The sequence below is a fragment of the Ahaetulla prasina genome, chromosome 4 (assembly GCF_028640845.1).
Source record: "Ahaetulla prasina isolate Xishuangbanna chromosome 4, ASM2864084v1, whole genome shotgun sequence".
Classification (NCBI taxonomy): domain Eukaryota; kingdom Metazoa; phylum Chordata; class Lepidosauria; order Squamata; family Colubridae; genus Ahaetulla; species Ahaetulla prasina.
The window spans coordinates 29,390,838-29,408,298 of record NC_080542.1 but is presented as its reverse complement, the minus strand read 5'-3'; the positions used below and the strand labels follow the sequence as shown (position 1 = coordinate 29,408,298).

The 17,461-nt window shown below is 42.1% G+C and overlaps 1 protein-coding gene across 1 annotated transcript; it reads left to right on the top strand.

Moving 5' to 3' along the window:
- Positions 1-383: 383 nt before the first annotated feature.
- Positions 384-16,266, top strand: LOC131198119 (vomeronasal type-2 receptor 26-like). The gene is made up of 6 exons (XM_058182628.1): positions 384-541; positions 1,440-1,728; positions 2,743-3,588; positions 4,341-4,565; positions 14,399-14,525; positions 15,365-16,266. Exons 1-6 carry the CDS (start codon positions 384-386, stop codon positions 16,264-16,266), a joined length of 2,547 nt encoding a protein of 848 aa, XP_058038611.1.
- The last annotated feature ends 1,195 nt before the right edge of the window (positions 16,267-17,461 follow it).

The following is a 17,461-nucleotide window of genomic DNA, read 5'->3' as shown; positions in this document are numbered from 1 at the left end:
GAAAATCTAAAAACATTTCTTCCCACTATCTATAATTATAAAAAATGCTGTTATTAACACTAAGGGGCTCCCTAGCAATTTATATCCAACAAGGACTGAGGCTTTATGAATAATATCAATAATCCCTGGCAATTCTCATCTGTAACTTGAATCTAAAGACAGATGATGTTTGTAAAGTTTATTCCTGATAGGGAGAAGTCAAGGTTTATGAATACTGTGTCGAAGTTTGAGAATAGTGTGAGGATAGGTAAGGCAAATCATACTAGTATATTTTTAAAGATTTTAAACCATTATCAGACAAACTCTGCTACAGATATACAATTGGCATACTGACCATGATTATTTTATTCTTGTTTTTATCTCACATGGTTTGGAAAGGTGAGATGAAGAATTGCATTATTGATGATCCTGTCCCTATTTCTCATAATTATTTCCAACCTGGTGATCTCATCATTGGTGCCATTACTTCTCTTATGTTCATGCCTACAGAACTAGAAAACTTCTTGGAAGATCCCCATATTTCCTTTATTGGTGAAGTGATGTAAGTGTCCCTATCCCATTGTTTGGTGTAAGAAATTCTAAATTATATTTACATTTGTGATAGTCTTACACATACTAGAATTACTTTTAGTGACAAATTTCTCTCTCTAATTCAAATGTACATATCTTGCTTTATTTATCTAGGGTTTTTAAAGAAATTAGAAATAATTGCTTCAATTTACTAGCTGAAAATTAAAGGATCCTGACAACGTGTCAGAGAAATCCTGCTGTTCAGTGAACAATTTTTTTTAATCAGTTAAATAAAAGAAAGAAAAAGAAGTTAAAGTGTTAAAAAGAAAACAAATTTCAAAACAATTCGTGTTTGCACCAGAATACTTCAAGGATATACTAAGAGTTTTAGGACATTTTTATAATTGCAAGGTTTTTGAGTGAAAAACCATTCCTCTCACTAGACCAAACCACTAACAACACATTTTATTGTCACAATCATGATTGTGACTTTTCAGATTAGGAAATCTTCAAATCTTTGTTAAAATTGAAAAGGATTTAAGATATTGAGAAGTTTGTGTTTCTGTACAAAGTTAAACTATATGAAATACTTAGTACACAATGCATAACACTCAGAAGTGATCGGTTAGGATCCACCCACCCACCCCGGCTCTATGTTACCCTATCTAGGTATGTCTTTGAGACCAGGCCATGCGCGGAAGGTGCATGCATGAGCAAAGCACATACATGGAAGGCTGGACACAAGCGGATAAGGCACATGGATGAAGCAAATGTGCATGCATAGGGTGAACCAGTGGTAACAAAATGGGAAACCCCTGCTGATGACACTTTGCTTCCAAAGGCAAAATATTTGGATAGGCCATATATTTGTTAAAATGTTTCTCCTATGCATAGTATGCTTCTTTTATCACCTACAATTGTTATTCTAGAATCCAGACTAAGTTTTATCAGCATATTTTGGCTTTGGTATTTGCTGTGAAAGAGATAAATGAAAACCCTCAAATCTTGCCCAATGTTACCTTGGGCATCAATATTTTTGACAATTATGATAGAAGATGGATTTATCATGCAACAATGGAACTTTTTTCACCTCTGAAGAGAATGATCCCCAATTATAAGTGTGGCTTCCAGAACACTCTGGTCGCAATCATTGGGGCCCTTTATTCTGAAATCTCTGTTGACATGGCAGATATCTTGAGATTATACAAACTTCCACAGGTAGGATGTGTAGTGAATGTTGAGTTCTTATGAAATCATGTGGATTTTTCTGAACTTTTTACATCTGTGTAAATTCTACTCATGCTAATGTGTGCTTGATATTTACTTAGTTTACGTTAATTAATAAAGGATATAAAAAAACAAATTATTAAATCTTGAGGCAATGTGAATAATAAATTTGGTTTTATAGACTGATTGTAAGGAAAAGATCACGATCTTTGCAAGAGTGCCCCAAGGAAATTAGAAAAAGAAGGTTTTTAGTAGCAAGGAATTTTATTGCAATACCAAATTATTTTGAACAATTTACAGTGACTGAATCCATTCAAAGAAACATGATATTCAATGAAAGAGAGCTAGAAAGTTATCTGACTCAGTAAGCTATACCATACATGGCTTTTCATTTTCCTTTTTCCGAGGTAGGTGACCTTGAAGCTGGTTTTCAATTGAAATCAAGCTAAATTTTGATTTCAATTAAACATCTAAACTGTTAGAATATAGAGAACAAAGTCCACTCCTTACTAGCACTAGTGAGCTAGCTACAACAGTTTGGATATTTAAATGTCTGCAAGAATTCAGGCAAAGTCAGAGAGCACCTGAGATCTCTCAAGTTAAAATTTATAATATAAAATTATAATTATTACAATTTTAATTAACCAACCAACAACCAATCAACCAAACATCCAGACAACCAACCAATTCAGATGTATTTCAAAAAGTTCCCAGAAAGCATTATTCTGGGAATCCTAATGCACAAATTTGAAATGCAAACATATTATTGAAATATAATATCAATTATACTGCATGAGAATATCACAAATCTATCTTCTTCTGAATAAAAAATAATGTTTTTATTTTTATAAGGCTGCTAAAATAAGTCATACACAATCTCAGATTTGCTAGTGCTTGATAAACATCTCCCAAAGTATAGCAGCTTTAGTGCACCTGCTAGTTTAGCAAATATTTCTTCATTTCTTTCTGTTCTTTAAGCTTCTATTAATTTTCTTATTCCTGTAGTTAATCTATGGATCACATCCAGAGATTCCAGATCAAAGTGAATCCTTTTTCTTCTATCACATGGTACCGAATGAAAATATTATATACCAAGGATTTCTTCAGTTGCTTGTTTACTTCAAATGGACCTGGGTTGGGATCCTTGTGAGAAACGATGATGATGAAATGTTTGTGCGGATGATTTTTTCAACTTTTCCTCTTCACGGCATTTGCATTGCCTTTTTAAAGATAATTAAACAACTGCACATCAGTAATATATTCGTGGAACTGGAGTGGCTTGTGGAAACATTTTATCTCATTATGAACAGTAATGCCAATGCAATAATTGTCTATGAAACAACCCTTCTGCATCTGAGGTTGTTGCTAAATCTTCCTAAAATTGAATCCGTTTCTATGGAGCCAAAAGGTAGAGTGTGGATCATACCCTGTCAAACGGATCTTGCAACAGTAATTTATCAAAGGACCTGGGATATTCAAGACATCCATGGTGCCCTGTCCTTTTCCGTTTACTCCAATGAAGTTCCAGGATTTCGGCAATTTGTTCAGGGAAGAGATCATTTCTTATCAAAAGAAGATGGCTTTATTAAAGATGTGTGGATGCATGCATTTCAATGTGCCTTTCCCAGTTCCTTGGTCAATGGGAAAGAGAGTGACATTTGCACTATGGAGGAGAAATTGGAGGAACTTCCTGGGGCTCTTTTTGAAATGAGCATGACTGGTTATAGTTACAATATATACAATGCAGTGTATGTTGTCGCTCATGCTTTACATGCTGTGCATATGGAACAATACCACAATGGAAAGTTGAATTGTGGAAAACTGAATATTCAGGAAAAAATGTCATGGCAGGTACTGAACATTTAAGCATTTTTCTCTTTCTTCATACAAACATATATGCATTCACAATCTATTTTTCATACGAATCACACAAAACCAAAGAAATGAAGGGTTGAGATACAATATAAATGGGGGATATAGGTAAATCTAATTTATATCCACTATATCACTCCATAATGTTCTATCCTTCAAATACTCTAGTTTTCACCCTTGCCAATGCACTGCTTCATGTACTGCTTGTTATTCTCCAACTACATTAGTTCTCTCTTTTATGGATCCCATTAACCCTCTTCATGAATTTCTTAGCCTCTTTCTTTCTCTTACTCCATTTATTCCTTTTTAATAAATATGTTCTGTAATTCATTTCTCATTTATTCTCAATCTGTCACATTATCTCAGTCTCTTTACTTTTTTTGTTTTTTTTTTTGTTTACATTTATACCCCGCCCTTCTCCGAAGACTCAAGACGGCTTTGTACTGGTATTTAATCCATGTTCATTCAGACTATTCTTCTTTGACTCTTCCTTATATTTCAGCATACATGTTGCGTTCTCCTTTCCAGATAAGAAGCAAGGATGCATTTATACATAGACATTTTGTTTCTCTCGATATATATTAAGCTACATAAAACATGGTTGAAGGGATGTACCGAATGTTGAGGACTAATAAAACTTCAGCAGATGTTGTTACAGCAATTGATGTGAAAAGTCTGTCTATTATTGATTCTTTATTAATATCAATTGTTGTGTCTTCATTGATATTCAGCTCCATCAGTTTCTGAAAGGGATCTCATTTAATAACAGTGCTGGGGATAGGATTCAGTTCAATCAGAGGAGGGAATTGATATCTGGATTTGATATTATAAACTGGGTCACCTTCCCAAACCAATCCTTCTATCGAGTGAAAGTGGGGAAGCTGGATCCCTGGGTGAAAGAAGAAAAATTCACCATTCATGATGAAATCATCACCTGGCATAATAATTTCAACCAAGTAAGTTCTGAATTTTTTTTGCTTGCATGACTCGGATGATTTCCAAAATAACTTGTGTATCATTTAACACTAAAATAATATTACAGACTTTTTAAAATAAAGACTTTGAGTATTTAGTTGTGATACAGCAATTTGAAATACTCCTCAGAAAGAGGTATTTCAAGAATAAAATATTGATCTTTATTAAAAAGTTTAAAAGTAAAAATTTATTCAAAAACAATAACATTTAGAGAAACAAAAATATAAGAATTTTAAAAAGAGTTGACAAGCTGCCAAAATGAGTTGGTCCAGATTCAATGCTGATAGGATAGGATAGGATAGGATAGGATAGGATAGGATAGGATAGGATAGGATAGGATAGGATAGGATAGGATAGGATAGGATAAAATTCTCTACTGGCCAAGTATGATTGGACACACAAGGAATTTGTTTTGGTGCATACGCTCTAAGTATACATAAAAGAAAAGACATATTTGTCAAGGATCATAAGGTACAACACTTAATGATAGTCATAGGGAAACAGTCAATATAAATCTTAAGGATACCAGCAACACGGTTACAGTCATAAGCGTGCTTGATGAAGCTTCTTGTAATATTAGACTATTGGTAGATATTTTAATTTTAATTTTGATATTAATGAATGAGACTATTTTTTTTATTAGTTGGGGGAAAGGTATAAATTAAGATTTGTAAAACAAGTCATGTAAAAAAAAAGTTTGCTAATAAGCCGGATAAAACATATGAAGAATAGTTGAAGGAAATCGGTATGTCTAGTTCAGTGGTGGGATTCTGCCGGTTCTAGGCGATTCGGCCAAACTGTTTGTTAAATTGCCGGTTCGCCCCACTCCTTGCCCCTCCCCTCCCCACCATTACTTACTGGTGTCGTGTAATGTATCTTTAAATATTTTGGCGGGAAACAAGCACGTTGCTGATTGGTTGAAGCCGCCGGTTAAACAGTATATTAGGAGAGGTTTTTCCCCAGCCTGGTTGCTGGGTTCACCATATAGTAAAGAGCTGTTGTCACTACCCTGGTCTCCTGCCTCGTTATTGCCCGAATCTAACACTGGCGACAAGGGTGGGATCTCGAGGTTAAGAGCACCAGGAACGAGCTGAACACACGAAAGAACCGAACCCAGCAAAGATCAGGGCAGAATCGCAGCGATGGCCAGCTACACTCCGCCTGCGCCGTTTGACCCATCCAGGGAGAAATAGCGTACATGACCCGTTTGAGAGCTTCCTGGAGGCAAATGAGCTGCAAGGAGTTCAGACAACATAAAGGGCATATTTCCTGAGCCACTGCGGTCCGAGGTCATCGACATCATGAAGCCCTGGCAGAGCCAACGCCGGTACAATCGGTATCGTGGCAAACTCTGCAAAATCTTCTAAAGAACCATTTCGCGCCAACACCGTCCAAATGCGGCGTTTTGAATTTGGAGGCGCAGACAGCAAGAGGCGAATCCATCAGCGAGTACATGGCCGCCCTGAGAAAAGCCTCCAAAGACTGTGGGTATCGAGATTTGGACGAGGAGCTACTAGAGCAACTCATCCGTGGGGTCAGAGACATGCGTTTGCGGGCGGCTGCTATCAAAAAGCAATCTAACGCTGGCAAGCGCTCTGGGCGAAGCCAGAGCTCATGAGATGTCCACCCAAGCGGCGGAAACCCTACAAAGCCACTCACGCCAGCGAGCAAAAGAAACCCGGTGCACAAGAAGAAATCCAGACCCGAATCAGGCGGTGAGGATGAGGAGGAGTTTGCCTCACCGAGAGAAGGGCAAGGGCCGGGATGAATCGGAAGTTGCGGAGGCAACACCAGCGTCAACGATGCAAGTTCAAGGGCGCTACATGTCGGTGAGAAGAAGGGCACCTGGCTCAAGTCTGTCGAGCACCCCAACCTTCCCCGCCGAAAATTCAAATCGACCAATCAGAGCGCAGGATCGGCAAGGCGACCCGCGATTGGTCAAAACAAAAAGGCGCGAATTCAAATCGAGCGACCGTGTAATAGGCAGTGCAGCAACCCGTCGAGAAGAAAATCTTCACCAGACCGAAGATAGAAGGAGTGCCGTGCCGACTAGAAGTGGACACAGGGTCAGCGATCACAATCATGTCCTGGGACACTTTTGCAAAAGCTTTGCGAAAACCGCCAAACGCAAACTGCAAACACAACCTACAGTGCCACGACTACCAAGGGAATCGCATCCCTGTTCGAGGACCACCTCCGTCCAGCGTCGAGTACGGACCACACAAGAAGACCCTGCCCATCACGATAGTCGAAGGGACCCTGCCAAGTCTGTTGGGACTAGACTGGTTCCGTGCATTGGGCATGGGAGTGACTGGCATCTACAAGTGACTGTAACCTAAAGACACACTCATGAGCGAGTTCGAAGATGTCTTCAAGGACTGCCTGGGCAAGTACAAGGGACCCCTATTTCCTTCAACTTAGACCCCCAGGTAGCCCCATTAGGTTAAAGGCAAGGAGAGTCCTTTTGCCCTTAAACCTAAGATTGACAAGGAGATAGACAAGCTCATAAATCAGGGATTCTGGTGCCAGTCGATCACGCCAAAGTGGGAGACGCCAACCAGATGGGTCAGTTAGAATCTGCGCTGACTACAAGGCGGCGTTAAACAAAGCCTTACAGAAAAGCTTACCGGTTCCGTGGTGCAACACTTGCTGCACTCGTTGGGGCAAGGGCAAGTCTTTGCAAAGTTAGACTTGGCTCAAGCCTATCAACAACTGCCCGTGAAGCGCCAACACAGCGAAGCCCAAACGATTGTAACTCACAGAGGTGCTTTCAAGTGTACCCGATTACAATTTGGGGTGAGTGTGGCACCGGGGCTATTCCAAAATTTAATGGAACGACTTCTGCAAGGGCTCCCAGGGGTAGTCCCCTATTTCGATGATGTATTGATATCAGCCGAAAATTTAGAGGAATTGGGGGAGCGCTTGAGAAAAGTTCTGGGCATTTTCCGGTCAGCCGGACTAAAGGTTAAAGTGAACAAATGCCAGATAGGGGTAGAATCCGTAGAGTTCTTGGGCTACAGAATAGACAAGAAGGGAATTCACCCCACTGAAAGCAAGGTCAAGGCAATAAGAAAGGCTCCAGCGCCCAAAAACAAAACAGAGCTACAGGCATTCCTGGGGCTAGTGAATTTTTACGCGGTCTTTTTAAAAAACAAGGCAACCGTTGCTGAGCCGCTGCATAAGCTCCTGGGAAAGAATACTGTTTGGTCTTGGGGAAAGTCGGAAGCTAGGGCTTTCGAAGCAGTAAAAAACCTACTCTCGAGCGATAGCCTACTGATCCAGTATCATAGCTCATTGCCATTATTATTGGTTTGCGATGCCTCCCCTTACGGGGTGGGGGCTGTGCTCAGCCACAGACTTCCAAACGGCACAGAAGCCCCAATAGCCTTCTACTCCAGAACGATGTCCTCGACAGAGAGGAACTATAGCCAGTTGGATAAGGAAGCGCTAGCCATTGTGTCAGGGGTAAAAAAGTTTCACGAATACGTTTTCGGGAGAGACTTTGAAATTGTTACAGACCATAGAGCTCTGTTAGGGATACTGGCTGGCGATCACCAACGCCTGTGGCACTTTCGCCACGATTGACCCGATGGACCATCTTCTTAGCTGCTTATTCCTACAAGCTGCAGCATCGACCGGAAAAGAGTTGGGGCATGCGGACGCTTAAGCAGATGCCCACTACCAGGGGCGATCAAGACCCCACTCCGGGACGCCCATCCTGCTAATTGACTCTCTGACTCTGGCCCAGTCACATCTAAGGAGGTGGCTCGGCATCATACCGACATTATTTTGAGGACTGTACTCGGTTGGGTACAAGAGGGTGGCCCGCTGCGCCGGGCGGCGTTTTAAAGAATTTGTAAAAACGTGGGGAACTTTCGGCTCAAGGGGTGCCTGCTATGGGGGATAGAGTGGTGATCCCAGAGAAATTAAGAAAAGGGTGTTGGATCTCCTGCACGAGGGTCACCCAGGGATCGTTAGGATGAAGGGTCTAGCGAGAAGCTATGTGTGGTGGCCTTAATGGACTCGAAATTGCTGAAAGGGTAGGGAAATGCCAGGCCTGCCAGGAGTCCAGACCTCTACCCCCAACGGCCCCGGTTCGGGAATGGGAAAGACCCCAAGGGCCCTGGTCAAGAATCCACATTGATTTTGCTGGCCCCTTCCACGGCCAAACCTTCCTGGTAGTAGTTGATGCCTACTCCAAATGGCTGGAAATCATTCTCATGAGATCCATGACAGCCGAAGCCGTGATCTCAGTCCTACGGCACCTATTTGCAACACACGGGTTGCCTGACACATTGGTTTCCGATAACGGCCCGCAATTCACGGCAACACAGTTTGAGGAATACTTGGCAGAAGAGGGCATCCGCCATGTCCTCTCGGCGCCTTTCCACCCTGCGACGAATGGCCTTGCAGAGCGTTTCGTCCGAAGCGCGAAAGAGGCATTATCCAGACTCAAGCCAGGCGACTGGCAATCAAAAATAGATAATTTCCTAGCCGTCCAACACCGAACCCCCTGTGCCACCACCGGCAGAAGCCTGCCAATTACTAATGGGCGAAAACTCAGGTGCCCACTAGACCGTTTAAATCCCAACTATACACCGGAGGGATACAAGGGGGGACTCGAAAAGACAAGAGGAATGGATATAGGCGACCGGGTATGGGCACACAACTATGGTGAGGGCCCGACCTGGGTAACAGGAAAAATTCTAAACATAACAGGCCCCAAATCATACTTGGTAGAGTTAACGGATGGCCGAGTATGGAGGCGACATATAGATCAATTGAGGAAACGGTTAGCCGGACAACCCGAGTCAGACGAAACAGGCCCTGACTATTCTATGTTTGAACCAACAGCTGACTCAGACCCGGGAAAATCGCAGGACTTAACTGAATTCCCGGAGGTCCAGCGACGCCCACAGGTTCCTGTAGAAAACAGCAGGGACAACTCGGAAAATAATCCAGGGCCGGATGGCCTAGAGAAGGAGCCGAGAGGAGCAAACAGCCCCTCCGGCCAACTCAACCCGCTCCCAGAGACTGTACTGCGCAGGTCCGAAAGAGTCAGGAGACGCCCAGTCTATTTACGTGATTACGTTGAAAAGTAATATGTAAATAAATGTAAATATATAGGTAAAGTGTTTTCTGGGAGGGAAGGAGTGTAATGTATCTTTAAATATTTTAACGGGAAACAAGCACGTTGCTGATTGGTTGAAGCCGCCGGTTAAACAGTATATAAGGAGAGGTTTTTTCCCAGCCTGGTTGCTGGGTTCACCATATAGTAAAGAGCTGTTGTCACTACCCTGGTCTCCTGCCTCGTTATTGCCCGAATCTAACATGTCGGGTGGGCAGAGAGATGCATGGATCCGGTGGGCAGCAGCCACAAGCTGCTGCCCACCCGATCCATGCACCTCACTGCCCACCCAATTCAAGCGCCACGCAGCCACTGACTGAAGCCTGCCTGCATCCAAGCTTCTCTCTAGCTAGTGATTAAAGCACCTCGCTGGCCACGTGGCCAGCGAGGCACTGTCGCTGGCTGAGAGATGCTGATGCAGCAGGCTGGTCGGCGGCCGTGTGGCGCTTGAATTGGGTGGGCAGTGAGGTGCATGGGTTGGGTGGGCAGCAGCTTGTGGCCGCTGCCCACCTGATCCATGCACCTCACTGCCCACTTGATCCAAGTGCCACGCGGCCGCCGACAGAAGCCTGCCTGCATCCAAGCATCTCTCTAGCCAGCGATTAAAGCGCGGCCAGCAAGGAGCTTGGATCATGTGGGCAGGAAAGCATGTGTCAATTGCCTCGGCCTGCTGCCTACCCAGCAGGACTGTCCTGTGGCCGCCTCCCACCCACGCAGCACCAGCCTACCCTTCCCCATCTGGAGAAAGAGTGATGGAAAGAAAGAGTGGGCAGAAAATGATGAAGGAGAGAAAGAGAGATGAAGGATAGAAGGGGGAGAAAGATGAAGAAGAGAAAGATGGGAGAAAGATGGAGAGAAAGAGAGGGAGAGAGAAAGAGAGATTAAGGAGAGAAAGATTGAGAGAAAGAGGGGGGAGAAAGATGAAGGAGAGAAAGCGGGGGAGAAAGATGGAGAGAAAGAGAGGGAAGGAGAAAGAGAGATTAAGGAGAGAAAGATTGAGAGAAAGACGCGGGAGAAAGATGAAGGAGAGAAAGAGAGGGAGGGAGAAAGAGATTAAGGAGAGAAAGAGAGAAAGGGAGAGAAAGAGATGGAGAGAAAGAGGGAGAGAGAATGGATTTGTTGTGGTAGTTGATTTAACAAGCATGGCACTGAAAAAGTGACTTATGACCGTTTTTTCACACTTAAGAACATTGCAGCAAACAGTCATTAGGGCAAAGAAGCTATGTCACATGACCACCTGGACATGCCCACCCGATCACATGAAGCACCGCAGTTGTGACATGAGTGACATGGTTATTAAAAATGCTGCAACAGGCATAAATGATGACTGGTCATAAGTGTGAGGACTGGTCAAAAGTGGAGAACCTGTCAGAAATCACTTTTTTCAGTCCTCTGAGTAGTCTCTATGTGCATAGGGACTACCCAGATGGCTGAAAAAAGTGATTTCTGACAGGTTCTCACACTTTTGACCAATCCTCACACTTATGACCGGTCATCATTTATGCCTGTTGCAGCATTTTGTGCATAGGGACTATTCAGAGGGCTGAAAAAGTTATTTTTGACCTGTCCTCACACTTTTGACCGGTCCTCACAACTACAACTGTCCTCACATTTTACATTTTGTGCCCTATCTTGTAACCGTGATGAAGATAAGCAGTTGTAAAATGAGTGACATGGTTGTTAAAAATGCTGCAATGGGCATAAATGTGAGGATGGTCATAAGTACGAGGATCGGTCAGAAATGACCTTTTTTAGCCCTCTGAGTAGTTTCTATGCCCATAGCCATGGCCACCCAGTCACATGAGCAGTAAGCTCGCCCACCCAGTCACATGAACAGCTAGCCATGCCCACCCAGTCACATGACCACCAAGCCACACCCCAAAATAAGCCACGCCCACAGACCGGTTGTTAAAAAATTTGAATCCCACCACTGGTCTAGTTTAATGAAAAGAAGGACTAGGGGAGACATGATAGCAGTGTTCCAATATCTCAGGGGTTGCCACTAAGAAGAGGGAGTCAAACTATTCTCCAAAGCACCTGAGGGCAGGACAAGAAGCGATGGGTGGAAACTAATCAAGGAGAGAAGCAACTTAGAACTAAGGAGAAATTTCCTGACAGTTAGAACAATCAATAAGTGGAACAACTTGCCTGCAGAAGTTGTGAATGCTCCAACACTGGAAATTTTTAAGAAAATGTTGGATAGCCATTTGTCTGAAATGGTATAGGGTTTCCTGCCTTGGCAGGGGGTTGGACTAGAAGGCCTCCAAGGTCCCTTCCAACTCCATTATTATGTTATATTATTCTAATAATTCTGCTACAATAATTAACAATGGGGTTATTTCTTCCATAGTGAAGAAGATAAATGAAACCCTAATATCTTCCTGGAATGCCAGCAGGGTTGTGAGTTGATAACATTGCATTCTGACAAGGTGTCCCAGTCTATGGTTATGGAGAGGGCAGCTGAACCCAGAGGCTGCTCCCACCAGATTTGTTCTCTCTCTCTACTAGTCAATTTCTACCTAAGGTTGAATTGAAATATCATCATATCTTGAGACAGGTGTTTAGAAGCCTCTGTTTCTATCTGTTGCTCATATTGCAGGCCAGATATTCCTGCAATAATAGTCCCTGAACTAATAATAATGTCCTGTTAACAGTTCCATGTTTATCTGGTGGCATAGAACAGTCACGACTTGAATGGGCAAGGAGATAAATGTCCCTCTTGAAAATATCCTATCCTAGTTTGGTGCTTGGCATTAGTTCTTACCATAGGGCAGGAGAAGAAAAAAGAGTAATTCTGTGGGAGAGCAGAGTCACTGATCCCTATAGAGGTAGTCCTTGACTTACTACTCTTCCTTTAATGACTGTTCAAAGTTACAAAGGCACTGAACAAATAACTTGTGACTATTTTTCACACTTATGACCATTGCAGTATCCCAATGGTGATTTTCATTTGGATGCTTAACAACTGGTTCCTGTTTATGACAGTTGCAGTGTCCCAGGGTCTTATGATCATGTTTTGTGATCTTCTGATAAACAAAGTCAAAGGGAAAGCCAGACTCACTGTTGTTACTAATTTAACAACTGCAGTGATCCACTTAACGAAGAAAATTAGTAAAATGAGGCAAAAGTTTTCATTTACCAAAATAAATTTTGAGGTCAGTTGTGGTCATAGGTTGAGGACTATGTCTATTTGATTGTGATTGTCATGTCCCACCCCCCACTCTGATGAACGAGTCAAGGAAGTCCATGACAAACTTGGCAATGAAGCCTCTGCAGCTTGCCAAGTCCCTTCGAGGTTTATCAGGGCAGGCAGGAGTCCAAGTTGTGACTTCAGCGATAGGGTCTGGTATCAGCAAACTCGATAAGACTTTGCTTGACTCAAGGTTGGAATGCCAAAAGCAGGTCCTTTATATAGGCTGTGGGGTGTGGCTCCATGACTCAGCATTTATCCAGGCCTGCCCCACCCCTCCTTCTGCTGGCGTCACCTCTCAGATCTCCGGAAGCGAGGGTCCTCCTATGCTGAATTGTCTTCAGCTGGATCTGCTGTCACTAATTCCAGCACCTGGCTGGGTTCCTGCTCACACGCTGTAGGAGTGAAGTTTATCGGGCTTGTCCGTTCACTCCTGGAATCCTCTCCGAGCATGCAGCCAGGGCCGGGGGCTGGAGCCATAACAGGCCGTTCATCTTCATTATCAGACTCGCAGTCTGATAAAAGGCCCGGTTGGAGACAGGAGGGGCCCGGCTGAGGAGAGGAGGGAGGATGAGTCAGAACAGTGGTTATTTGATTTTGCAGTTTGCTTGACTTATAGGATGCAGCTTTTTGAGTAAAGGTAGTCCTCGACTTATGACCATTTCTTTAACAACTATTTGAAGTTATGATAGTGATGAGAAAAGTGACTTATGAATGGATCTCATACTTATGATGGTTGCAATGTCCTGTGGTCACGATTGTCATTTGCTACCTTCCCATCCAGCTTCCAAAAAGCAAAGTCAACAGTGGAAGCCAAAAATATGGCAAAAAAAGTCATAAATTTGGGTGTAACTCAGTTTATGACATCTCATTTAATAATGCAAATTCCAGCCCTAATTGCAGTTGTAAGTCAAGAGGTACCTGTAAGTCATCTTCACCTATCTATTATCCTGTTGTAAATTGTTTTATTATATTCTGTACCATTTGTCTGGGGAGATTTTCAGTCATTCAGGTCAAAGTTGTATCAGAGAGAGTGCTACTGACTAGACGACTGCCAACAAATATAATCCTTCCAACCCACCCTCATCCATCAGAACTAATCCTTTTATTGCCCCCACCATCCTACTAGAACCGATGAAACTTCTTGAATGAGAAGCAAAAAGTCTTCTTCCTCAACCAAAGAAAAAAAGAAAGACCAGTTACCTTTTGAAAAAGCACCTTTCAGATTCCATACAATTTGATTAGATTCAGTTAATTTCAAAAATAAGCCTGAAAAATATGTTAAATGATATTTAATTTTATTTAAAATTTCTCTATTATCCAAAGTGAGAAATGAAATGACAGTAAAAAACACCAGCTTTGATCAATCCCTCTGAAATAACTTTGGCATGGTCTGGAGCTAAAATATTTCCCAGTTTAAAAGAAAGAAAGCTACTTATATTTTTATCAAATACCTGACTGAATGTTAACATTTCCCTTCTTTCTTTATTTGGAAGACCCCGCCTATTTCACTCTGTTCTGAAAGCTGCCTCCCTGGTTATTTCAAAAGAAAGCAGGAAGGGAAGCCATTTTGCTGCTATGATTGCCTTCCATGCCCTAAAGAGAAAATTTCAGGTGAAAAAAGTAAGAAGCACCATGTTTATCTTTGTAAAGCCACACCAGGATTTTGCCTGGATAACAGAGCACATATCATTGCAATGAATATTCACTTGTTTATTGATCTATTTAGATTTCAAAATACCTCTTTCTGTCACTACAAAAACTATTAATGTGATTTACAAAGTAATTCAAGCCCATAATAAATTTGGTCAAAATAACATTAATTCTCTTGATTTTCTTTCTTTCTATTCTTCAGATGTGTATCAAATTATCCACTATGAACTCTGTTGTGTTTGTGAATATGAACATTCATTTGATTTTATCTTAAGACGTTTCCATTACCCTACTCCACTCCACTCTTATCTTTTCTTAGATGCAACAGTAGAAGGTGAAATTGCAAAAGCACTTAGAATACCAAAGTATTAGTAATACTGTACCATAATAATTTTTACTTTGTTCTTTTTTTCATTTTAAAGCATTTGTTATACATTTATATTTGATAATTTACTCATTTCAACCATGATTATCTTTCTGTTTTGCTCCTTTTTTCATTTTTTGTTATTATTTTTCATTTTTGTTGCACAGCCAGCCAGATGTTTACACTGTATTTGGGATCTATCAAGTGCTTTCCAAGGTCCTGAGCAGTGGATATTTATGATGCTACAGATACAGCTTACATCTTGCGACAATATCTGTAATCATAAAATATCCACATCTGCCTATCCCAGGTCATTAGAAAGGATTAGATAGACAAAAATACCAAATCCAATCTGAACTTCTGGTTGACTGTGTAATTGAGCCTAACAATGATAACACACTGACCACAGAAAATGACACAGAAAAATTATATGCTTAAATTCCAGATATGCATGTTTGTTCAGAATGTCCAGAGGATCAACATCCAAGCAAAGAGAGGGATTCATGTCTTGCCAAGAAAATATCTTTCTTATCCTATGAAGAACCAATAGGAATAGGTCTACTTATTCTGGCACTTTTTTTTTCTTTCTGCACAGTTGGTGTGCTGGCAATATTTCTGAAGTATCACCATACTCCCATCATCAAGGCCAATAACCGAAATCTCACCTACATTCTACTCATTTCCCTCCTCCTCTGTTTCCCTTGTTCATTGCAGTTTCTCATTGTACCAGGCAATATAATATGCCTTCTTCGACAAATTAGCTTTGGCATCATTTTCTCAGTGGCTGTGTCTTCTGTGTTGGCAAAATCCATCACTGTGGTTCTGGCTTTTATGGCCACCAAACCAGGATCCAAGGTGAGGAAGTGGGTAGGAAAATGGTTGGCCATCTCCATTGTTATTTCTTGTTCCCTGATTCAAGCAGGCATCTGCATTGTGTGGCTGTTCACATTCCCCCCTTTTCCTGATATTGACATCCATTCAAAAACTGAGGAAGTGATACTGCAGTGCAATGAAGGCTCAGATATTATGTTCTACTTTGTCCTGGGCTATATGGGCTTACTGGCAGCGGCCAGTTTCATAGTAGCTTTTTTCTCCAGGAATCTCCCCAGCAGTTTCAATGAGGCCAAATGTCTCACATTCAGCATGCTGATCTTCTGCAGTGTGTGGCTCTCTTTTGTTCCATCTTACCTGAGCACCAAAGGCAAATACATGGTGGCTGTGGAGGTTTTCTCTATTTTGGCTTCCAGTGCTGGGTTGCTGGGCTGCCTATATTTCCCCAAATGTTACATAATTATTGTTAGGCCAGAGCTAAACAATAGGGAACAACTTATTAAGCGAAAAAGATAGTAATATGTGCACAAAATATTTCTTTTCAATATTTCTCTTATTTTAAATCTGTAATACATTAATCAAAATAGGATACTTGTTTTACTTAGTGGAATATATAATCATTAAATGAAACAGAGTTAGGAACGGATCTGTCTTCACTCATAGGTAGAGTATGAATTGAATTGTAGAACAGTATTTTTACATGTTAGGTTAGATGGAATAAATGTCAATAACATTTCTGGAAATCACAAATGAATTTGACTAGACTTTTTAATGAAGCTAGTTAATATAAACTCATATTTTTTATTATTATTTTCCAAGTTTAGTAATGTGAACCTTTTCCAGTTATTGTGAAATTAAAGCTTTCCCAATGTTGGTGAATTGCAGAACACATTGAATTATTTTATATAAAAATATGAAAAATGTTTTGAATGTGGAGCTTAAGTTTTCCACATCATACTTACAACTGATAATCCATTTAAATAATAGCTGAAGGATATTTCTAAGTTCATATGGCAAGGGAAAACCCCCAAAAATTAGATATAAGCTACTGCAAGATGTTAAGGAAAGAGGGGGTTTGTTTATTGGATATGAAACTGTATTTTGTTTGTTTTGTTTGTTTTGTTTGTACGTGTTTACTGGACCCGTGCCCCTCCTGGCTGGTGCTGGCCACTCAGGAGGTGACACGAGGCTGGCTCCAGGCGATCACGAATGCTTCCTTGTTGGAGGGAGTCTTTCCGGCCGCCTTGAAAGAGGCGGTGGTGAGGCCCCTCCTCAAGAAGCCTTCCCTGGACCCGGCTGTTTTAGGTAATTATCGTCCGGTCTCCAACCTTCGCTTCGCGGCGAAGGTTGTAGAGAGTATGGTGGCACATCAGTTTCCCCTGCACCTGGATGAAACTGTCTATCTAGACCCGTTCCAGTCCGGTTTCCGGCCCGGCTACAGCACGGAGACGGCTTTGGTCGCGTTGGTGGATGATCTCTGGAGGGCCAGGGATAGGGGTTGTTCCTCTGCCCTGGTCCTATTAGACCTCTCAGCGGCTTTTGATACCATCGACCATGGTATCCTGCTGCGCCGGTTGGAGGGATTGGGAGTGGGAGGCACCGTTTATCGGTGGTTCTCCTCCTATCTCTCTGACCAGTCGCAGACGGTGTTGACGGGGGGGGCAGAGGTCGGCTCCGCGACGCCTCACTTGTGGGGTGCCGCAGGGGTCGA

Coding starts and splice junctions, on each gene's coding strand:
- LOC131198119 (XM_058182628.1), top strand. CDS start 384: ATGAAGAATTGCATTATTGATGATCCTGTCCCTATTTCTCATAATTAT. Junction 542..1,439: donor TCCTTTATTGGTGAAGTGAT/GTAAGTGTCCCT, acceptor TTGTTATTCTAG/AATCCAGACTAAGTTTTATC. Junction 3,589..4,340: donor AGGAAAAAATGTCATGGCAG/GTACTGAACATT, acceptor ATTGATATTCAG/CTCCATCAGTTTCTGAAAGG.